We start from the raw sequence: 25,716 nt of genomic DNA on the forward strand, positions 1-25,716 counted from the left end.
TGTCATCTTTAAATGATTAAGTCACTTAAGGTTCATTGTAACCATTCTACGACTTCAATTTGAGATGCCTTTAACCAGATTCCATTCATTTTGATGTTGAACTTCAAGGCCATAATTTTAGCCACAGACTTTCTTACCATTCATGTAAATAAGGACAGTTTGGCTATTTTAAAAATCATTTAGTGATTTTAATGTAAGATTGCACCAACATTACTCAGTTTACTCACACATATTTTTGAACATGTTCTAATTGTGTAAATTGTCATTTAGGAACTCACAAGTTTTCCTCATTTTTACAACACATGTTTGTCTATGTAACATTTTGACTAGAGCAATCAGGATCCTGATCTTTATCTTTTGGGCATGAGATTACGGCTGATGATGCCCATACAATGGGCTAAACATGTCCCATTAAATTAGTATGACATGATATAAAACTTAATTTTTAAGAACCCAATGAGTATTGAATAGGTGGATCTGAATAAACTTTTGTATCATTGTTGAATTAATGAGCAAGATAGCCAGAAGTTGTGAACACCCTGTACAACACATTTTGTATTGAAAAGATTGAACCTTCATTTAATTCTAATTGTGAATCTCAGTTCAATACGGGAAAATGAAGTTTTTAACTTATACTGACCAGGTGCTGCATGTATTTTAATGAGGTTAGCAAAGTGAGCGCTGCACGAAAACGTAAATTTATGGGTTTAGTACCGGCTGTTCTTCATCGCACAACATATATTTACAGGTTTAGCATTGACTGGGTTAAATACCTTCATAACCATGTGAAGGGATCTGTATCCCTTCTTAACAATGTCATTACTGTGATAAATCCAAGAACACCACTCCTTATATTAATACCTAGGTACTTGCAGTGATCCCCATGAGGTACTATCACCCCATCAAAATAGTAATTAAAACTGAGAGGACTGTCCTCTTGGTAAAACCTAAAACCTGACTTTTCGTCCTGTTTACCATCAAATCATTGTCTGCTGTCCATCTCGCAACATTGTTAAGGGTTTTTTTTTCCCCCCTGACAATCATCATCATCATCATCATCATCATCATCATCATCATCATCATCTTGTAACGCCTCCAGCCTGCCGGGTAGGCAGTGTTGAACAAGCTCTTGCCAGCATTGTCTGTCCATGTAGATCTATCCCTCCATGATCTTTCTCCAGCCCTCTCCTCTACTCTCAACATCTATCTTCAGTCGGTCCAGCCATCGTTTCCTCGGTCGTAAAACGGGTCTCCTTCCACTGATTATTTCATGCATGCATGTGGTGTTCAAGTACTTGGCATTCTCTTTACATGCCCGAACCATTTAAGTCTTGCAGATCTCAGTGTTTCTTGCAGAGGGTGCTCCCAAAGATGACCTGATATCCTCATTTCTTCTCACATGATCGTGCCATGTTTTCTGCATGGTATACCTAAGAAATTTCATTTCACAGGCCTGTAGTTTACTAAGGTCTCTAGTCTGCAATGTGCAGGTTTCTAGGCCATATGTGAGTACGGGAATAATATATGATTTATACAAGGACATCTTGGTTTGTAGGGGTACCTTCTTGTCCCAGATCACGGGATGTATGAAATTATAGAACTTAGATACATTGGTCACTCTATTAAGTACTTCTTGCCCTGCTCCAATCTTATTTGAGACCATGCTCCCAAGACACTTGAATTTTGAAACTGTTGTAATGTCTTGCCCATCCAGTTGTATTTGACAATCAGTATCATTTCTTCTCATTTTCATGGCAATGGTTTTTGATTTGTTCACTTTCATCTTATAAATCATTGAACTTGGCCAACCATTTGTTGAGCCAGTCTTGCACCTCCTTTCCTGTCCCCCACCCCCACCCCTCAAATAGCAACATCACCAGCGAACACCAAGACATTTAACTCTCCATTTAGTTCTTCCTTCAAGTCCTTCATTAGAGCATCCATGACTGCCCCAAACAGCAGAGGAGAAAGACCACTCACCTGTTGTACTCCCCGAGTTGTCTCAAACCATATTGAATGGCCATCGCCAATTCTGTCACAACTGTAGCACTTATTGTGTAACATTTTGATCTTGCCAATAAGGTATTCTGGTACGGCTAGTGTTTCTAGGCTCCAGAGGGCATCGCTTGGAATGCTTTCAAAAGCCTTTTCCAAATCCAAGAAGACCACAAATAGGTCTTTTCTCTTTTCCCAGTATTTCTCCATGAGCATCGAAAAGACAATGATCAGGTCTACAGTACTCCTGTGAGGTCTAAACCCATGTTATTCTTCTTCTAAGATAGGTTTTTTAAAATATTCAGAGTCAAGCTTTGATAATCTTTAAACCATGGGACAGAAATGTAACACCTCTGTAGCTCTCACACTTTCGACGGCTTCCTTTCTTAAATATCAGAATAATTACTCCCTTGGACTAATCTTCACGTACTTGACTCTCATGCCACTAAGAATTCTGTACATCCATTGGTTGTCATGCTGCTTTATTCATTTCAGCTGTTACTTCATCCATCGCAGCTGATTTACCACTCTTCATCTGGTGTAGTGCTCTACCTACCTCCCATTGCCGAGCTGAGTACCTCATGCGGAACACTGTTAGTACCTAGATGTTAATGTAAGGAATAATCTTCGTTTGGGTAATCATATTAACCATGTTGTTCAGAAAGGTTACAAATCTCCTCACATGGTTATGAGAGTACCTAGGGATTGTAGTAAGGACGTAAAGGAGAGGGTGTAAAAGTCTCTGGTAACACCACAATTAATTACAGTATGGTCCCAATGTATGGGACCCACACAAGGACTGCTTCATACGAGAACTGTACAAGATCCAAAGGAAAGCAGCATGATTTGTTCTTGGTGTTCCAACGAAGAAGTAGTATTACAAAAATGTTACAAACTTTAGGCTGGGAAGACTTGAGTGTAAGGAGACGAGATGCTCAGCGAAGTGGTATGTTGCAAGCAATCAACTGCATGATCCGTATCGATGTCTAAAGTATTTTTTAATTAAAATTAAATGTTTAATCCACCTTAATGATACAATATATATTGCTTAAAGCAATAAATAAGAATTGAGGTGACGCATGGTCAGTGTGATGAATACTCTTGGCCGTTATTCCTGGCTCTCTAGACCGGGGTCACCATCTCACCGTTAGATGTTGTATGTTGGGTATTCAGCCCGAAGGCTGGTTTGATCCTCTGCAACTCCAACAACAGCTGTCATAAATAGCCTAGGCGTCACTGATGAGGCGTACTAGGGAAATAAGGAGTGAGGCAGTTTCCCGTTGCTTTCCTCACCGAGCCAACCATTGCTATTACATATCAACCTGCCAAGCCCACTGAAATGTATGCACCAACCGACCCTATGAGCGATATTTTCACTGTAAACACTACATCTCGCCAGCAAAGGCATCACCGTTAGATAGCTTCTTAATTAACGATAGTCACATAGACATAGTAGACCTAAAACCAGCCCTCATATTCAGATAAAAGTGCCTGATGTGGTTGGGAATTGAACCCAAGGGCCTCCAGGTGAGAGACAGGCAAGTAGACCATGCAGCCAGCTTCAAATATTACTTACATCAATTAAAAATCTTGATACTTTATACATTGTTTCATCAGTGAATCTTCGTCAGTTTCCTGTGAAAACTTCCTTCATGTCAGCAACTTGGATCAGCCAAGATCATCGAAAAATCAATCAATCAATCAATCAATCAATCAATCAATCACTACTGATCTGCATTTAGGGCAGTCGCCCAGGTGGCAGATTTCCTATCTGTTGTTTTCCTAGCCTTTTCTTAAATGATCGCAAAGAAATTGAAAATTTATTGAACATCTCCCTTGGTAAGTTATTCTAATCCCTAACTCCCCTTCCTATAAACAAATATTTGCCCCAATTTGTCCTCTTGAATTCCAACTTTATCTGCATGTTGGGATCTTTCCTAAAGACACCACTCAAACTTATTCGCTACTGATGTCATTCCACGCCATCTCTCCACTGACAGCTCGGAACATACCACTTATGGAAAATTCTAAATTCCCATGGAGGGCTTCTGATAAGTTCACCTGCATACACCCCAGCGTCAGTGGGTAGGGTCTGACACATCCCACTCTGATGAGTCTAGTGTCAGACCTACGACAAAACACTGGTCAATAGAGCAAACGCCTGAAAAGCCTTAAATCTGATCTGTTTTGACTGTTTTGACATACCACTTAGTCGAGCAGCTCTTCTCCTTTCTCCCAAGTCTTCGCAGCCCAAACTTCGCAACTTTTGTAACGCTCTCTTTTGTCGGAAATCACCGAAAACACATCGAGCTGCTTTTCTTTGGATTTTTTCCAGTTCTTGAATCAAGTAATCCTGCTGAGGCTCCCATACACTGGAACCATACTCTAGTTGGGGTCTTACCAGAGACTTATATGCCCTCTCCTTTACATCCTTACTACAATCCCTAAACACCCTCATAACCATGTGCAGAGATCTGTACCTTTTATTTACAATCTCATTTATGTGATTACCCCAATGAAGATCCAATGCATTATATATTTGAATCTGCCTGTCACTAATCACAAGCAGATTGAAAAGGGAGGAAAAAATAATCAAAACTCCAAAAATTTCAGTTTATTCATGACTTAGAGCTCAGCTGGAAAGCATGCTTGTTGCAGCACAAGCCAGTGGGAAATGATACAAACTATTAAATTTTACGCTCTGTAAATAAAATTACTGCTATTTTTATAAGAACATTTTAACATAAAAACTTACAAACATCAAAAATCCTCATATTTATAAGGCCAGAGACATAATGGCTTAATATATATATGTAAGGTGTAACATCTTTTCTGGGCTCGAGAACACGATTGTATCCGATTATATAAAAATACTAGAAGGAGAATTTCAATTTCTGTTTGAAAGCTCAGTGACTATGCCTAAATATAGTACCCTGTAGGAAGTGCTGAAAACCTGCTTGGCAATACAATCGAAAAAAGTAAAAATAAACTTCTAACCCTGGACATAATGTAGATGTTTTACAAGTATGAACAATTGACAAAACTCGTTCCGTATGCAAGTTCACCACCGATTGCTTTCCGAGAACAGTACTTGCACTAATTTTCAAGATCCATACCACAGGTATTTCGTAACCATCCTTTCGTGAGATACTTTTTCTTGAAAAACGCTTGATCAAGGATTTAACGTTGATCGAACTGAAATTTCTAGACGGTTGATCCGGTAAATGGTTTCTTCGAGGAACGGATAACGCAGGATTTTTACAACATTATTTAATTAGGATGTTCGCAGGACCATGTAATTTGAACAAATAATCCGGGAAAATGTAGTTTCCGGGAACAGATAATCGAGGTTCCACTGTACCTGAGGATTGGAGTAAAGGTGTATTGACACCAGTATTTAAGAAAGGTAACAGGAAGGTATGTGACAATTATCGAGGAATCACACTGTTATTACAAGTAGCCAAAATATTAGAGAGAATAATAGAAAGATGGATGAGAGAAAGTGTGGAAAGATATTTAGAAGAAGAGCAGTAAGGATTTCCACAGCGCAAGTCAACGATAGACCCTATGTTTACCATGGGATTACTGGTAGAAAAACAGTCAGAATATGGAAAAGATCTGGTGATGGTATTCCTTGATCTAGGGAAGGCATACGATAGTGTTAATAAAGAAAACATGGAGAAAACCCTGGAAAGAAAAGAATGTGGAAGGCAATCAAGGGAACTAGTGAAAGCACTGTATAAGAATTGTTCCATTTGTGTCAAGACTCCAGTGGGGAGAACAGATTGGTTTAGCAACCAAAATGGACTAAGACTTACGTTTATAATGGTTATGGAGGAAATTCAAAAGTAAACAAAGGCAAGATATGGAGGGATATGAAACTGTTGTTCGCAGATGACATAGTGATCTGGGGAGTCAACAATACAGAAGTGTAAATCCAACTAGAGGCTTTAAATGACAATAATGAAAAATAGGGTATAAAAATCAGTATAGAGGAGAGCAAAACAGTAGTGATGACAAGAGGAGAAAGAGAAGGAAAAGGAACCATTAGTATCAGGGGACCAAAACCTTGAGGTTGCTGAATACTTCAAATATCTGGGAAGTGAAGCAATTCAAGATGCAAGGTTGAATAAGATCAGCAGAAGGGTACAAGCGAGAAATATGTTCTACTAGAATGTAAGGAACCTGGTGTGGAACAGAGAAGTTCCTATGAAATGTAAAGAGATAATGTACAAGATGTACTATTCCCCTATATTAATGTATTCATCATCAGAGACTTGGAATTTCACAGCAACAGATGAGAGTATAATTCCGGCCAGTGAGATGAAGTTCCTGAGAAATATGGTAGGGAAGACAAGGAGAGACAGAGTACGAAATGTTGAGGTCAGAAAAGAGGTAGGGGTAGAAAAACTGAGTGATAGGATGGAGAAGAATAAATTGAGATGGTTTAGACATGTTATTAAGATGGAAGAGGGAAGGATACCAAAACAGTGTTGGTGGCTAAGACAGAAGGAAAGGCGGCAAGGGAAGGCCCAGAGCAAGATGGATGGACTCTTCAGGGAACAGTATGAGTAAGAGGAAGACTGAAATGGAATACTATTACTGAAGAGTTGTGGAAGTAGAGGCAACAGTGGAGAAGTGCCATCAACACCCCAACCTTGAAAGAGCTGGACAAGGGGAAATGATGATGATAATGATGTTGATGATGATGATAATGATGATGACTATGACGATGATGACGATGACGACAAGGAGTAAGGGATTGGAATAATTTATCAATGTAAGACAAATTTCCAAATTCTTTGAAAAAGTTTAAGAAAAGGTTAAGTAATCAATTGGTAGGAATTCTGCCACTTGGACGACAGCCCTAAATGCAGATGTCTGACTGATTGATTGATTGATTGATCGATTGATTGATCGATTGATTGATTGAAAGCCACAACTCTTACATTAAGGGCCAAAAATTCATAGTTGCAGAAACTGCATGGTTACTGTTCTTATCCAGTGAACTGTTTTTATTTTTCAAATACCAAAACAGTGATGTATTGTTCTAAAAGTTTGGTCGAAGTAACAAAAAAAAAGAGTAAAAATATGATACAATAATCAAAAATTAAATTTAAAATACATTATTGTTCAGTCTTATTTTACAACTTGCTTCACTACTCATGAATGCCAACCCTCAGCATCACTCTCACTAGTTTTGCCATTTTCTTCACCTGTTGTCAAGTGATCAAAAAAAGATCTGGGCAAATTCCAGTTTTGTTTCTTTTTTTCCTCATGTCAGCAGCTTTGGCAGGTTTCTGTTCAGTTTGCATGTATAAAGCTGATTTATTTATTATTCAGCGTATGATGCTACAGCTGACAATCGACTATGTACAAGTTCTTAACAGGCACAAAAACATTGACTCTATATACATAAAAAATATGTATAAACTCTACATTGAAAAGGTTAATGTGGGGGTCTCTCAGTCTCTTATAGACGAATGTCCTGCTCTTCCAGCCAAGAGAGTGCCTCAGGGGTCATTCGATGAATGTCCTCGATGGAACTGGCAAAAGCTCGCAGAGGGCAGTCCTTCAGAATATGCACGATGGTTTGCACTTCAGCATCACAGTCACAAGCTGGAGAGTCTTTCCAGCCCCACTGATGCAGAGCAAAAGCACTTCTTCCAACTCCGCAGCGTATCTTGTTGAGTGTGGTCCAGATGGAGCGAGGAAGGTTGAACCTATGCAACTTTTTGTAGTTGGATCCCTGATGTTGACAATGCCATGAGGGTATGATTGAGACCATTTGTGTCTCCATATTTCATCAGGCTTGAAATGTGAATTAACTAATTCCTTTGCCGTCTTTCAGCCAGGTTTCCGTGATTTGAGTCTCATTACGACATTTTCATCTGTATCCTGATGTATTGGCAGGTAACTGTTCTTCGCTATCCTGGTCCATCTGATGTGAGGAGGCTGAATATTGCTCAGTAATGATAACCACTGAATAGGGGGACTGCGTTGCTCAATGTCCGTAGATTTAACCTTAAAGTACCCTACACGTGTCCTCTAGGTGATGCTAATAGAGCAATAACAATGATGCCGCTGTACTGCCCTACAGAGCCTCACGGTTATGAAAATCGAGAAATCAAATAAAGGTGATGAAGATTATTTAAATTTGGTTTTTCTTGCATATTTTGACAATGTCTCTGTATAACTCAAAACGAGTACCAAATTTTCTTTGTATTGTGAATAATCTTGTACTGCATGAAACATCACGTAACTTTCGCTCTTAATGAACAGCAAGCCTTCATAAAATATGACGCTTAATAATTCTCCAGCACCAAGACTTCAGAGGAGGTTTAAACCCAATGCCAGGGACTTGAATAGTTTTTGATCTTGTGGCTTCAAATTACTCTTGCAGTATGGCTAATAAATACCTTAGCCTTTTTAAATATCACAGGAAAAATAATATAACGTCTTATTGTGAAAAGTTAAGGCCACACAGATTTTATTTTTCCGTACTTACTCTTTCCTTGTGAACTGTCTTAGTACACTGAGTCTTGCTGATAAATATTTCCTAATTACAATCCATTCCTTGCAAGAAGGAAATCAGATACAAGCACTTGGTTAAATGAAACAGAATTAAGATGTAATGTATGACAACTTACTCTGGAATGTAAGGTGGCATGCCAGGCTTATGTAGCCATGTGTCCCAGTCCAGTTCTCTCAATTTATTATTTGAAGGAAAATATTCAAACAAATAATTTTTGAAGTCATCCGTGACAATGGACTTGTATTTGAAATTTTCCAGGTAATCTTTAAGGAATGGATCAAAGTTGTCTGAAATGTATACATAAGTATCAAATATTAATTAAAACATTCTCAAACTGCTACAGAAAAACATGAGAAATACAAGTTCCAAATTACAACTACATTTCAAACACTGATCCATATCATTTAGCACATGCATAAAGAGGACCTGTTTCACTCCATATTCTCCCTCAAAAACTATGGACAGTATGTCAACATTTTTTTTCTGCAAAAATTGTAAATGGCATACTGTAATAGACAACAGCATTTACTGAAACAAACGTCAATGTCAAAAGGTATGACAAACATTCTATCGTATACAAAAATCACGTTATTTCACAAGAATTCACCACTAGCCACTAAAACTGCTCACAGTCTGAGTAAAACCAAGGACAAATTGTCCCCACTTTTACATCCCAAGGTATACAAAATTCCCTATACTTGCGGTAAGGTATACATTGGCCAAACATGAAGGTCCATTGGTACCCTTATCAAGGAGCACAAACGTAATATTCATCTCAACCAACCAGACAAATCGGCAATAGCTGAGTGCACTCTATCGTCGGGTCATGATGTCATGTTCCAAGATGCTCGAGCTCTTACCCACACTAGACACTACAGGTCCAGGATTATACGGAAAGCTGTGGAAATATGTAGAAATCCTAACAATTTCAACAGGGACACTGGCTATCAATTAAGTAATACCTGGTTGCCAGCCATTAAGAATTTACATAGGTGGTTCCCTTTCCTGTCCCTTTACTATTGTTATTTCGTCTCGGTGTTTTCCAAATTCGTACGATCCTCATTGCCAGATGTTCCATTCCAGGCTTGTGTCAATGTCATATGTTACGTACACATGTTATGTGAACCTTTTAGACTGATTCTGATGGTTTGACCAGCTTCCGCTTCTAACGCTAGCGCTGTGCCACATCCTGGGAGCCATGTGGTGGCGAATGAAGGAACCATTTCCACTTCTATTATAACGTCTAAATTTAAAGAGTCATTGTTTAAGAAGCCTTTCCTGTGGACAGTTGAGATTTTTCTTCTGATGACACAGAGCACAGTTCTCTGTGAAACGTAAAGAATTTCATCTTATTTTCTTGACACGGCATACGCCCAAAAGCCTATACAGTATCATGTCTATAAGTACGGACCATGAAAGCATCGATGGCAACATTTAATAATTTGATGTTACAGGGAATACAAATTGATTTTGACCTGAAGAAATATTCAGTAAGTGAATCCTGCTTTATATTATTAATAATTTTAGCCCAACAGTATATTATGATGTCAGCAAGAATTCCTGAACATACTATTATTTTATCTCTGTGGCTCATTTCTAACACCATCTTTGAAATTAATATTCTGAACATTGTGAAACCAAATTTTGTGCAGAATTTATTATTAGACAACATTATAAAAATACTATTGTAATGTTTCTATATTGTACTGTATATCTGTCATTTATGCAACATGTTTGTATGTGTGTTTTTATTTCTTCTTGTGTACTGGCTAGTGGTTTTGTCGATTTTTTTTTTTTTGTGGAGTTCACTGTAATTAGAGTCTTTCTCTGTTGTAGACTATATTAATTAAACATAATTTTTTTAGAATTTCTTATCTTCATTCTTCCTTCAAAATTAATTGGTCATTAATAGTCAGTAAACCAGTCAACCCAATATTAAATGCAATGACATGCTGGCTGAAACACCATGAGGTTTATGTATGCTCTTTGAAAATGTTCATTTATCTATCCATCCATTTACTACATCAATCCCACAATGAACTGTTCAAATACAGTAAAACTTTGTTTATACATTATTCTAGGGACCGAAGGACAAACCATGAGTGAAAAATGCTTAATAAAAGTCTGTAAATACACTGTCTGAAAACAAATATTGAAATACCCAGAAGGAACGGAGGAAACAAAATTAAACTTCATGTGTTGAAAGGGTATGTGATGTTATTTCAGTGATTTCAAAATTGAGTCAAATTTACAAAGAACTTGGCAATGTGCAGTATGACGTTGCACCCCTCTGGTCTGGATGTATGCAATGATTCAGCTGGCAAGGGTGTCATAAAGCCATTGAACCCTCTCCTGAGACACACTGGCCTGCAACTGTTGTAGCCAGTCCTTGATATCCTGAATACTAACACTGGGATGGTCTTAACGTCTGAGCTGGTCCCACAAATGATCCATCAGGGACAGATCTGGGGATCTTGCTGGCCACAAGAGTACCTCAACATCATGCAGACAGTTCATAGAGACATGTGCTGTGTGTGTACAAGCACTGTCCTGTTAAAATATGGCACCACGATACTGTCGCATGGGAGGTAACACATGAGGACGCAAGATGTCCGTGACCTACTGTTGTGGCGTCAGTTCCCTCAATCACTACCAGCCATGACCAGAAGTCGTACCCAATGGCTGTTCACATCATGACACCAGAAGTAAGACCGCTGTGCCTCACCAAAACTTTGGAAGAATGGGACCTCTGCTCAGGTCGCCACCATATAAGCAAACAATGATCATCCACAGTGGTACAAAACCATAATTCATCCCTGAGCACAATGTGTCACCATCCATCAGCAGTCCATACTTCCTCCAAACGCAGCTATTTGTGTTGTGGTGTTTACAGCAGCCTATGCATGGGAAGGTAATTCCCTAGTCCAGCTGCTGCTAGTCTCTGACCAATGGTGTGGGATATGACACAACATGTTGCAGGGAGTCTATTACTTGTCCTGAGACAGCAGGTGCCGATGTGAAGGGGTTACAATGTGCTTGGTGCACAATACGATGATCCTCCCTTTTGGTAGTCAGACGTGGTTGACCGGAACCTTGATGACGAGTATGCCTGCGCTCATGTTCCCAAGTAGTCCAATAATGGGCCACTGTCAAATCCGAATGCCCCACAAATCTGGATACTGGACGATTTAACCAGCCAGCCAGATGGAGATCCACAATGAGGCCCCTTTCAAACTCCTGTCAGGTGCTGATAACAGTCTCACACAAGTACGCAACATCTCCGTGTCCTTCACAGTGATCACTCAACATCAGAGGCTGTTCACACTCTTTATATAGCCTACCAGGCCTGGTAACAATACTAAACATGAACAACATTAATGCACTTTGGAGGCCATATTACCTGTCACAGAGAAATGCAACTCTAAATCATTTCCATATCTGCAGAGTGTTTATTGTAAAGACAAGTTAGGAACAATAGGAGGGGGGAGTATTTATACTGGTAAAAGAAGAATTTGTAAGCTACAAAAAAGTTAAGGATGAGGAACATGAAATTCTAAGTGTAAGACAAAATGCAACTTGATGTTTTTGGGGTGTACAGACATGGCAAGGTTGGCATTAAAGCTGATGCAGAATTATTTTATAATGTGGGGAACGACACAGATAGGAACATTATAGTAGTGGGTGATCTGAACTTTACAAATGTTAACTGGGAAGGGAATGAAAATAACAAAAAGCATGACTAACATATGGTGAATAAGTTACTATGGGAAGAACAGCTGAATCAGAAAGTGATAGAAATAACCCGAGGGAAAAATATTCTAGATATGGTGCTGATAAAACCAGATGAGCTCTATAGGCAAACTGAAGTGAAAGAAGGTTTAAGTGATCATGAAGCTGTCTTTGTTGTAGCTAAAAATAAATATGTTTTTTTTTGCTAGGGGCTTTACGTCGCACCGACACAGATAGGTCTTATGGCGACGATGGGATAGGAAAGGCCTAGGAGTTGGAAGGAAGCGGCCGTGGCCTTAATTAAGGTACAGCCCCAGCATTTGCCTGGTGTGAAAATGGGAAACCACGGAAAACCATTTTCAGGGCTGCCGATAGTGGGATTCGAACCTACTATCTCCCGGATGCAAGCTCACAGCCGCGCGCCTCAATAAATATGTTAGAAAGGAATGTCGCAAAAGTATAACTATGAGGCAATAGCATATGGCTGATAAGAGAAGAATGGGGAAAGTTTTAAACAGCAATTATGATTAATGGAAAATGGTAAATAAAAATGTAAACAGCCTATAGGATGGGTTTACAGCAATTGTTGAGCAGTGTGAAAACAGGTATGTATCTTTAAAAAGTGGTAAGGAATAGAAAGGACCCATTATATTATAACAGGGAAATAAAGAGATTAAGAAGGAAGTGTAGATTAGAAAGAAATAGAGTTAGGAATGGTTGTGGGAGTAAGGAGAGATTGATTTTTTAAAGTTGATTTAAGTTGCACCGACGATGGCGATGATGGGACAGGAAAGGTTTAGGAGTGGGAAGGAAGCAGCCATGGCCTTAATTAAGGTACAGCCCCAGCATTTGCCTGGTGTAAAAATGGGAAACAATGGAAAACCCACTATCTCCAAAATATTGGATAATGGCCGCACTTAAGCAACTGCAGCCATCGAGCTCGGTAGAAGAGACTGGAGGATGAAAAGTCAGGTTTTAAGTTTCACCAAGAGGAAAAGTCCCCTCAATTTTAATTACTGTGTTGATGGGGTGACAGTACCTTAGGGGGGACACGGTAAGTAATTAGGTGTTAAAATAAGGAATGATCTTTATTGGCATAATCATATTAACAAGGTTGTTAAAAAAGGTTACAGATCTCATCACATGGTTATGAGAGTATTTGGGGGCTGTAGTAAGGATGTAAAAGAGACGTACAAGTCTCTGGTAAGACCGCAGTTAGAGTATGGTTCGGGTGTATGGGACCCTCACCAGGACTACTTTATAAGAGGAAAAAGCAGTGTGAGCAAAAGTGAAATAGGCAGGCGGTATAATTTAACATCTTCGACTCCATTTACTATCCTTAAAAAAAAGGAAGAAAAAATCAAAGACGCTGTTTTGAAAGGTAGCATTCCAAGCGACAGTAAAAAACTGTGTGGTGCAGACCATGCTGAACTTAAAGCTGCCCTTTTTGAGTGGTATACCCAGAAACGAGCTGCAGGAGTTCTTATTCCACGGCCCGTATTAAAATCTACTTGACTCTCAGGCTAAATATTGCAGACTTCCAGTGCAGTGATGGATGGTTAAACCATTTTACTACCAGACGTGGCACTTCACACAATAAAAGGCAAATTGGGAACTCTGGAAGAAAAAACCGTCAGTGACTGGCTTCCAATTCTCCGTGAAATTCTTAAAAGGTATGAGCCCAAAGATGTCTACAACGCTCATGAATCTTTACTTTTCTATAATTTATTACCCCAAAGGACTCTTGCGGTGAAGGGCGACCCATGCAAAGGTGGAAAACGGCTAACGGTTCTTTTTTGCTGCAACATGGACGGTAATGATAAACTGAAACCATTTTTTATGGGCAAGTCAACCAACCTGCGAGCATTTAAAGACATGTGTTACATTCCATGTACATATGAACTGAACACGAAAGCATGAATGACATTGGCACTTTTCAAGAGTGGCTTCAAGCATTTGATTCGAGAATGGGACCAAAGAACAGAAAAGTCATTCTTTTTATAGACCATTGCCCCGCTCATCCAAATATTGAGCTACGGAATATTGAACTAGTATTCCTACCACCAAATTGTACCAGTGTGCTCCAACCACTTTATCAAGGCATATTAAACTCCTTAAACACCACTTTCGTAGCATACCGGTCAACTCATTGATGCATAGGTTCAAGGTAAAACGAGTACTGAAATGGAAGCTGGAAGCTATCGGAGGTATTGCAGTGTTGTGGGAAACCATATCTCGCACTGCAATTTCTGCATGTTTCAGACATGCTGGCTTCCAATGGAGCGAAACAGAAAGTGAAATTATTCATGTCTCTTCTCAACTGGAAGTCACCTGTCAATTTGACGATTAAAAGCTGATGAAGGTGTGCCTGTGTGCGGGGATCTGAATTAGAGTGAAATTCTTGAACTCATTAAGCCTTACAACTCACTTGATGAATCCAACGAGAGTGAGGACGATGAGAACATCACAGACATACCAACACAATCTACAGTCATGAATGCTTTAAATGTTTTAAATACCTTTTATGCAGTAAATGACACGTCATTAGATTTGGTGACTATCCAGTGTGTGGAGAATTTTGTGATAAGGAACACCACTGCTGGTACAAGACTGAAGCAAGCGACTTTGGACTCCTTCCTGAAGCCTCTGTAAGGTAACTAATGTATTCAAATTTAGTGTTGTGAATGGAAACTAATGCAAATGTAATATAGCCTAGAATAGTTTTAACTTTCACTCTGCACGGTGAAACATTTTTAATCACTGCACTCTTCGCCAATTATGGTAACTGGTTCCTTGTTTGAATTATGCTGGTGTGTTTTATTTTGTATTATAAAAATCTCTGTGTTGACACTCAATTCATGTCCTGTTGATCAACAACTTTGACAAGATTTGAAAAGATTTGGTAAGGTTTGATAGAATTTTATTTTAATGTGGAGGAAAGTCAACCAGCAGTTGTGGTTCTTGAACCTGCAAAATTATTGAGGAGAAACTTCCTCATCTCAAAGTGCCAGATAGCTGGAATCATGTCTCTTCTCAGCTGGAAGTAACCTGTCAATTTGACGATTATGTAAAAGCTGACGAAGGTGTGCCTATGTTCAGGGATATGAATGAGAGTGCAATTCTTGAACTCGTTAAGCCTACTAACTCACATGATGAATCCGACGAGAGTGAGGAGGATGCGTACATTACAGATGTACCATTGCAATTCGAGTATTAACGGTGCGCACTAAGTCACCAGGCATGCTGGGATTGCTAGGAATGTAAATAACAAAAATGGCTTTATGACCGGGGAATGTTGCATGTGTATTAACTGCTAAAGTACGAAGCACATCTCTGCCTTTATTCAGGGAGCTCCGTAGAGTACCACAATAAAATGAATATAATGGAAGTGGACAAGAAGATAGAATAGCAATTTCTCAAGGAAGTGGACAGCTTTTATATTTATTACAGTATGATAACCTATAAGTAAACACCATGCGCAATGTTCGATTTATGATGATCTTCTCATATTATTATTAGTAGCAAATTCTTCCAATATTGGAAGACGTTAAGCAAATTACACGATCAATATTATTATTAAATTCCTAACATGTTTTCGTGCAATAAGATTCAAATTTCCATTGCATTGCTATCATTATTTTATTCAAATAATGTGCGTAAATACAATATAACATAACCCCTGCAAATGATGTTAAGGCAGTAAATATCACAAAAATTATGTATATCACTCAATCAATACCGATCTGCATTTAGGGCAGTCGCCCAGGTGGCAGATTTCATATCTGTTGTTTTCCTAGCCTTTTCTTAAATGATTTCAAAGAAATTGGAAATTTATCGAACATATCGCTTGGTAAGTTATTCCAATCCCTAACTCCCCTTCCTATACAGGAATATTTTCCCCAATTTGTCCTCTTGACTTCCAACTTTATCTTCATATTGTGATCTTTCCTACTTTTAAAGACGCCACTCAGACTTATTCGTCTATTAATGTCATTCCACGCCATCTCTCCACTGACAGCTCAGAACATACCACTTATTACAAGTAACAACTCTCATTATTGTTCCGTATTAAAGATGATGTTAGGCATAAAATCTCAAGGATAATTTAATAAAACCACCTTTTTCAACACACATTAAACGTGGAAAGTATTGAATAGGTGGTTTTATTAAATTATCCTTGAGATTTTATACATACCACTTAGCTGAGCAGCTCGTCTTTTTTCTCCCAATTCTACCCAGCCCAAACTTTGCGACATTTTTGTAATGCTACTCTTTTGTCGGAAATCACCCAGAACAAATTGAGCTGCTTTTCTTTGGATTTTTTTCAGTTCTTGAATCAAGTAATCCTGGTGAGGGTTCAATACACTGGAACCATACTCTAGTTGGGGTCTTACCAGAGACTTATATGCCCTCTCCTTTACATCCTTAATACAACCCCTAAATACCTTCATAACCATGTGCAGAGATCTGTACCCTTTATTTACAATCCCATTTATGTGATTACCCCAATGAAGATCTTTCCTTATGCTGTATTAACACCTAGATACTTACAATGATCCCAAAAAGAACTTCCACCCCCATCAAATCAGTAATTAAAACTGAGAGGATTTTTCCTATTTGTGAAACAAACAACCTGACTTTTAACCCCGTTTATCATCATACCATTGCGTACTGTCCATCTCACATTGTCGAGGTCATTTTGCAGTTGCTCACAATCTTGTAACTTATTTATTACTCTATACAGAATAACATCGTCTGCAAAAAGCCTTATCTCTGAGTCCACTTCTTTACTCATTATATTAAATAAGAGTTTTGTCTGTACATTGCTCAGAATTTGAAAAGAATGGTATATCTCTATCGGTTGTGTCCACAGTAACAAGGAAATGCACTTTTTACTTTTCCGTAATTTTTGACTGTCTGTAGGTATGTATGTATGTATGTATGTATGTATGTATGTATGTATGTATGTATGTATGTACATGCATCACGAGAAAATGGCTGAAGAGAATTTAGTGAAAATCAGTATGTAAAGTTGGGGAATGAGCCACTACAATCTAGGCTATAAGTAATTTTATTCACGCTGAGTGAAATGGTAGTTTAGGGAAGGCCTAAAATGTAATTCTCAAATATTTACATTATTAGTGGTTCTATCGATAAATATTACAAAACTAAAGTTATATAGAATTAAATTTCCGATCATTTATACCTTATACATTTTTATCGTACTGGCTATGATTACACTGATATTCATGAATTTGTATTTTTGTTACTAAGTCCATATCAATGCCAAGCTACGAGAAAATGGGTTAACAGAATTTAATGAAAATCGATATATAGAGTCGGGGAATAAGAAACTACAGTCTAAGCTATAAACAATTTTATTCACCCTGGATAAAAATGTAGTTTAGGGGAAGGCGCCTAAAATTTAATTTTTAAGTACCTATGTTATTAGTCCTATCGAAAAGTACTAGCCTACATAACAAAAGTTACAAAGAATACAATTTCTGATAATTTATGTTTTATTCATTTTTACCGTACTGACCATGATAAGAGTGGTACTTCAGAGACGGAAGAAAACTAAATGTGAAGGTCTACAATATCGAAAGCACATAACAGTCACCAATAATAACATTACATTGTCTATTGTTTGCTGACTCTTATGGTGAGTAGTAGTAGTAGTGGTTTTTTTTTGTTATGGCAGGGGAAAATCTTTTAAAGACACAACTCTGTGTGGGAGTTGGATTTCCACCAACTAAAAACCCCTGCCCTCTTCACTCAATCCATTCTGGAACTGCTTGTCGGCATGACATCAGAATGGAGTGATGTATATTATTAAGTTCTTCCTTTCTCTTCTTTTTCCTTCATCCCCATAATGCTTGTCGCCATTGCCTTTACTGTGTTCCAGGCAAACGGGCTCTCTAACATAATCTGAACCATATTCCCTGGCGTGAGTTGTCGGCCAAGTTGTTGGCAGGCTTTCCTTCGTTCTTCTTCCCATCGAACACAGTAGAAAAAAGTGTGTTCTACTGTATCCCTTTCAGAACAGTACCGACAACCATTTCCCTGCGTCTTTCCCACCTTCATGGCGTATACGCCGAATCTTCCATGTCCTGTCAGGATCTGCGACAGATAGTAATCTACCTGCTGATGTCTACATTTAAGCCAGTCTCCTATGTCGGGTATTAGCTTTTTTGTCCATTGGCCAACATCAGTTGTGCCATCCCAGCGGTCTTGCCAGTCTAGTAAGAGTTGGTTCCTCAAGGCTTTCTTTTCTTCAGCAGATATAGTCGCACCCCTTTCATGTCAAAGTTTTCTCTCTACAACGAGGAGGTCAATGGGAATACTGGCAGCTACAACTTGTAAAGCTGCTGTCGAAACAGTTCGATATGCACAGGTAACTCTGAGTAGCATTTTCCTCTGTACTCTTTCCATAGCTCTTCGGTGAATCTTCCTCCTGAGTGCATTGTGCCAGATAGGTGCAGCATAAAGTAAAATGGAATATACTGCAGAGCACATAATCTGTCTCTTAACTGTTCTTGGTCCCCCGATGTTAGGCATAAGTCTGGCTAATGCCGATGCCTTCTTCTCTGCCTTTTGGGTTACTGCCTTCACATGTGCACCAAATGTGCAATTCCTGTCAATAAGAACCCCAAGGTATCGTACAGACTTCCCTGGGATAATCACTGTATCATTTAATAAGAAACGGACATTTTTCCAATTCCTGGAAACTTTCAAAATTACAGCCTCAGTCTTATGTGGAGCCAATCTCAATTTATTATTTACCATCCAAAGGTTAACTCGTCTCAGTGATTCATTTACTCGGAAGGTCAGTTCTTCTACATTCTCTGCTATTACCACTATTGCAAGGTCATCTGCATAATCAATAGATGTTGTCCCTTTTGTCAGCTGCAGGCGTAAGACACCATCATATAGAATGTTCCACAAGGTGGGTCCTAGAACAGATCCCTGTGGAACGCCAGCACTCATTTCAAGGTCTTCTAAATCATGAAGTCGTATTCTTCATCCTTTGAAGTACTTAACAATTATTTGTTGTAGATACCGAGAAATGTTCATCCTACGAAGTTCTCTCAAAATAATGCTCCAAGAAGCAGTGTTAAAAGCATTTTTGACATCTAGCGTTATCAAGGCAGCCCATTTCTCACTGCTTTCTGCCTGTATTTGAATCACCCTCTCAACAGCTTGGGTTGTGGTTCTACCCTTTCTAAATCCAAACTGGTTCGAAGGAAGTCCTCCCTGTTGTTCAAGTTCTTTCTCCAGTCTAGTTTTAATCAATCCTTCGTAAAGTTTGCTCAAGGTGTTTAATAAGCAAAGTGGCCTGTACGCTGATGGATCTAATGATAGTTTCCCTGTCTTCAATAACAGCACTAGCTTGGCTACTTTCCACTCATCGGGGAATTCACGCTTTTTTAATAAATCATTGAAGACTGATAAGATCCAACCAGGTGCCACCTCAACTGCATACTTGATGGCTTCTGGTGGGATTCCATCTACACCTGGTGCCTTACCAGTCTTCATATTGCGTGCTACCTCTTGTAACTCAACCACAGTAAACGGTTCTGCAACACAAAAATCTGATTCCGTTTCAAGTCTGTCATTAGTACAAGGGAACAACTCCTATGGCTTTCATTCTATCAGCTGGGAGCTGAACTGGTACCCTGTTGATTATTCGACCGGTCACTATTTTATATCCCGCACGACTCGAAATTGATAAGTTAGTCAAGCATAGTGAAGACTTATTAGCATTAGTTAAGATGACTCCTAATACCAAAGCGGAGATAAAGAAAGGTATTAAAGAAATGGGACAAATGGCAGAAATCATTCGTAGTCGTTCGTTGGAATGGGAACATTTTGATGTGAATGAAGATCCAAAGGCTAAGTAAGAGTGATTTGGAACAGGGCACTACCTCCAGTAAGAAAATAACACGTGATGTTGGGACATAGGCGCAATTCAGTGACAGCGTGCTAGATATAGAGCAGACCCTCTTGGAAGCTACGTGCTTTGACGAGTTTGCGAAGCTATTGGATAAGGAATGGCCTGACTGTGTTTACAGCAGCAGCAGCAGCAGCAGCAGCAGCAGTAGTAGTAGTAGTAGTAGTATGACCTGGTCTAGAATTGCATTTTTGACCTATTGCAAATTAAGCACCACAATTCACTGAATAACTCAAAATTCAACCCTGAAAAGAGCAGTTTCTTAAGAAAAGCTTCTGCCTCTTCACTTTTATTAAATTCTAGATTCATTTTATTCCAAATTAGCAGTGAAGAGGGGGGTTTCTCCTCTGGTTTGGAGGAAAAATTTGCCTCCAAGTCAGATTTTTTTGCTGCCAGTGTAGTGAATTGAGATTTTCAGACTCCTCAGGAACTGTTATTAACCCTTTGGATGCCGACCCATAATAGGGCATCATATGCATAGAATGCCAAGCATGCTTCAATGAATTTTCCATTACTGTATAAAATTTGTTATTTACGTCTCATTTTAAAAGATATGGAGGTAAAATTTGGTATCTGAGCTTGATATACCCCAAGGAATATAAAAATGTGACTTGCATTTAAAAAACAAAATGTTGTGGAATTTTGTGTGCAAAAATATTATTTTTTATTTTAAAAAAGGAAAAACATATTTTGAAATTAATTAGCACATTTTACACTAAATCCAAAGTGACTAAGTGAAGATATTTCATCTTAACTGTTATCGGGGATGATGTACACCAATTTATATGGTTAATGTAGGTCAATTTTCCAATTTATAAACTAATTTCCAAAAACATTGAACACGTGGAGAGAAAGACACCAACAGTGCAACCTGTCAATGATTGGATATTTTATGAATTTTGGGAGAGTAATAGTAATCATTTGAGAGAACTGTGTCTAGTAGCAGTATTTGTTACTACAGAACAGTTCAAAAGATCAGAACAACATACAAAATAAACTAATAGTGTCAGGAATGAATGTGTAAAGAACAGATTGAAATATTCTATGGGTGGAGCATCAGGATGAGGTAGGCCTACATGTTTTGGCCCTGGGATTTGATAAAAATGGTGGGGATGGACAACATTACTTTCAGGAAATATGCATTCAGTCCAAGAATCATCTAATTCACTGTCACTGACATTTTCATTAGCACTGTCACTGTAACGAAATGTTGTAAGCCCATTAGCCGATGGCACGGCTCCATCATTCAATGGTGCACTATCTGAAGACCCAAACATCATAATCATCACTTTCGCTAAAATTAGAGTCTCTTACATCTTCAAAGCAACCCAAAAGCTCCTCAATTTCTTCTCCCGAATTAGGCCTACGTGACGACATGCCTTGTTGTGATAAATGTACTAATTACAACATTACTACGACCTAAATAAATTGCTAATTAACTATAACTACAGTAGAAATAATAATATACTTAATATATTACGATAAGTAACTCTAATGCGTCAATTAGAACGTAAAGTTATTGAAAACAAATCACAACACGCGGACAAACAAACAAGGAGGCTGCCATATTGGATCATACACGTCAAGAGCTCACAGATCATACACTCACAATCGACGAGTAAACTAGCAAAAATGAAGCTATGTCAGTGCCATCTAATGACATAAGAAGGAATTACAAATATTCTACCTTCTGTCTACTTGATTTGTGGCGCAATCTAGCGCCTTACTGCATTACTACACCACTTATAAGAGGGCATCCTGGCATTTTTCGTACAGAATGTAAGTGCCAATGCACCTTGGCACCGTAAGAGTTAAACAGGTGAGTAAGAGGGCATAGTTTTTGCCCTGGGACTCTACACCATTCACCTTCAATTCCCCCTTCTCCCTGCATTTAAAGAGTGCTCACGGCTGTCTGCGGCCTGGTCATTCCAGCTCTGGAACTTTGGTCTGTTAGATCGGCAGCGCAGTACTGTTCAATAAAATTGAGAAAATGTGTGGTTTTTAATTTGATCGAGTATTTCATACGATAGCATTGCAAACTACAAACAAATTTATTAAAACAGTCAGAGCAAACAAAAATGTACGTGAGGTTCACCTTCGACAATCCTAATATTTACACAATTAGTAATTTATTTAAGAAACATGACATCAAGGTAGCGTTCTCAACAAACAACAACACGAGACATAAGTTTTTCAACCATAATATGGTTAATAAGAACAGTGAAGGGTGTTTGCAGGATTCAGGTGTTTATAAATTGATATGCAACCAGTCCAGGGCCACATACATCGGACAATCAGGACGCAATTTCACAATAAGGTACCAAGAACACGTCAATGCAGAGAAACATAGAAGGTTCTCCGCAATGGGAGTACATATGAGCGAGACGGGCCATAGATTTACAGATATTAAACAAGACCTGGTAATTCTCAATAGACTGAACAAGGGAAGACTAATGAACAGTCTAGAAAGTATTCACATATTTCTAGACAAGTCAATTAATAGGGACAAGAACTTAAATGAAATAAATGAGCGGAGAAACCCCTTATTCGAACACATATTGAGATACATGGAGTTACTAGGAAGGAATCAAATCCGCCCAGTGAACGCACTAAGCAATCACAAGGCCGCTACGTCACAGACAGAAGCCACCTCCCCGCCCAAAACAGCAAATGACGACACGTCCTCGCTGCCCCCCTCCCTCCGAACCAAGCTAGCTTACAGACCACAGCACACCGCTAACACATACAGTAGAGACAATACGCGACACTTAGGGATTTAGCGTTGCTAAAATGGGAGACAATTCGACGGTGGCGCTCCTAGCGACTTGACCTGAAAAAATCGCGCTAAATTCAAATATCAATGGAAATGTATATACGGAAATGGATAAATAAATTACGTCTAGAAAGAAAGTGTTATTGAGATATTAACTTCGAAGTTGCTAAAGCAATTCTGGATAAATGAATGAAGAGTTATTTAAAACGTTATTATTCAAAGACTGAAATTAGACATATAAACAAGATGTGAAATGGACTGCCGTGAAATGGCTTGATCTTTCATTTATGCATTACTTTTTTAGCTTTAGCATTCCTGCCTGAACTCTTACGGTTGGATTTGTCTTTTTTCTCATTTAAAAATATTGTATCATCACATTAAGACACTTGTCAATAAAAATATCGGCACATTTCTTACACATATGATGCAAGGAATTAACATTTAATAGCTGGACAATTTTTCTCTTAACATGAAGCCTACTAACATAATCTATAAAATCCCAGCTTTAATCTGAGAAGAGGGATAAAAGAAAGAAAAGTATGCAAATGTTGTCGATAGTGATGCTTTGAGGAATATTTACGTACAATTAGAGTAAAAATGTAACATAACCTTGGCTGTATTGTCGAGGATTTTTAAAGTCGCTGGCCTGGAAATGATCTGAACAGATCTTATAATTCTTATATAAGCGTAACGTCCCTTCTTTCTTGTACACCTTATCCAAATCACTTATGTGACATTTCTAAACCCACAGATCACACCTACAACACATCGGTATTGAAGGTTAACTGCTGCACTATACAATAAAATATGCATATTACATTTTAAGCCAGTTAAAATATGGGTCGAGCAAGTCAGAAGATAATGAAGTACTATAAAGATCTCTGTTACTGGAAGAATACATATGCAAACACAATATTACTTACATTTTCTTTTAAAGTTAAAAACTTCATGATTGTTCCGTATTGAATAGAGAAATAAGAAGATGTACAATATTATAGGGAAGGATCCACGGAATATTGAAAGGTGGATCCTTCCCTATAATATTGTACATCTTCTTACATTTTCTTGTCACGAGGGAACCTGAAGAACGACCGCGCATTCTTCTCTACTTCATAGTTACTACAGCCAAACACAGCACATATCTTTCCCCTCATGTTGAGAGGAGATATCAAGGAATGACACATGCTACTATTTTATTATGTCAACTCACTGAAAACGCATAAATAACACCAAAAACTTCACACAAAAATACACGTGCTCTTATGACAGAATCAGTAGTTTTCAGGTCTACTTGCTAGAGGGAGCTCCAATAGCTGTCCCTCGATATCTCGCTCAGTGTCGCGTATTGTCTCTGCTGTATTTGCCGCTACAACACAAGGTCGAAGACAGCTGAAACAAACCCACACCCGTAGCACGGGAAGTAAAGAAAACAAACAGGACAAGGGTAAGTTTATATTTCCACATCTTCCAATACTAAATAGCCTCCCTAGGCAATACGATTCTAGGCGACCACAACTAATTGACGCAATCTTTTTCTGCCGGTTACAGATCGTAATACAGACGATCTAACTTAACAAGTTCTTGAACACCAAATAATAGACTTCATTCAAGAGCGGGCCACACTTTTCCACCTAATAAGAGACAAGTGACGGGGAAGAAAACCAGAAGCCGTTTTAAGAAGACATAAACACTTCATAAACATTTCAACAGGAGCATTTTACCAAAAATATCCAAGTTTTTAACAGCAAGTGATTTTATTGGAAAAGCTCTCAGGACTTATAGTGAACCTAAGACATTTTAGTCCAATAAGTGTTTTTAATATTAAGTTTAATGTCCAACTAACAACCGCCCTCAATGCACTCCCCCACCTCCCACCTATACGCTTTCTTCTAACACCTGTTTTTAATGTTTTAATGTAAATTATGAGATTGATTGTATGCTATTTTTACCTAAGCTACATGTAAAACAGCTGATGATGATTGCTAAGCAATCGAAACATATTCTGTGATTATTAATGTCTTTATAAATAGCCCAAGGCTAAATAAAAAAGAGAAAGTATCGATTAGGTGGAACCTTTTTTCATTTATTGATTGTGATTCGAAATGTCTAGGTTCCACTGTATTTATATCACATCGACACACGCAACAAAACGCACAGTAGTTTCCTTTATTAGACTGAAAAATGAACAGAAAATTAATTTTATAGGTATCTCTGAACACTTGGAGATAACGTTTGTTAAGTTTTTGGCCATAACGTGAATAGAAAATAGCAGGAACTGTCACCGATACATTTCCCTGAAATTCTTTCAACTCATTAAAATTATGAAGTAAGAATGAACAAAAATGCACTGAAACGCGTGAAACTACCACATACAAAACAGATTGGTATGACGCATACATTATTAACATACGACTTTGACATGGAGAAAAGCACACAACCACTAGAAAAAATACGTGGCTTACAACTCCAACTCCAACAAAATGACGCACAGAAACTATATTAATGGTGAGCGAACCACACATTAAGAAACTCATCCTTTCGTCCCAATTAACTGAGTCGCGCGCTACCCTCTCTTGCTTGTAGGACGACTGCCGTCCCAAATCCCCAACTGTAAGGCACACATGCTGCTGTAGCAAGCAGGAAACACGATACACTAAGGCGATGGATGATACACTCGCGAAATAAAGCATCAAATAAATATGCTCGAAAATAGGGTTGGATAAATTACACAAG

The 25,716-nt window shown here is 38.5% G+C and overlaps 1 protein-coding gene across 1 annotated transcript in view; it reads right to left on the bottom strand.

Annotated features, from left to right (window-relative positions):
* Positions 1-25,716, bottom strand: part of LOC136874181 (leukotriene A-4 hydrolase) — a 157,006-nt gene that overhangs the window by 29,886 nt on the left and 101,404 nt on the right. The window contains exon 11 of the mRNA XM_068227691.1: positions 8,646-8,817. Coding sequence (XP_068083792.1) covers positions 8,646-8,817 — 172 coding nt within the window. The remainder of the gene's footprint in view (positions 1-8,645; positions 8,818-25,716) is intronic.

The sequence above is a fragment of the Anabrus simplex genome, chromosome 5 (genome assembly GCF_040414725.1).
Source record: "Anabrus simplex isolate iqAnaSimp1 chromosome 5, ASM4041472v1, whole genome shotgun sequence".
NCBI classification, from domain to species: domain Eukaryota; kingdom Metazoa; phylum Arthropoda; class Insecta; order Orthoptera; family Tettigoniidae; genus Anabrus; species Anabrus simplex.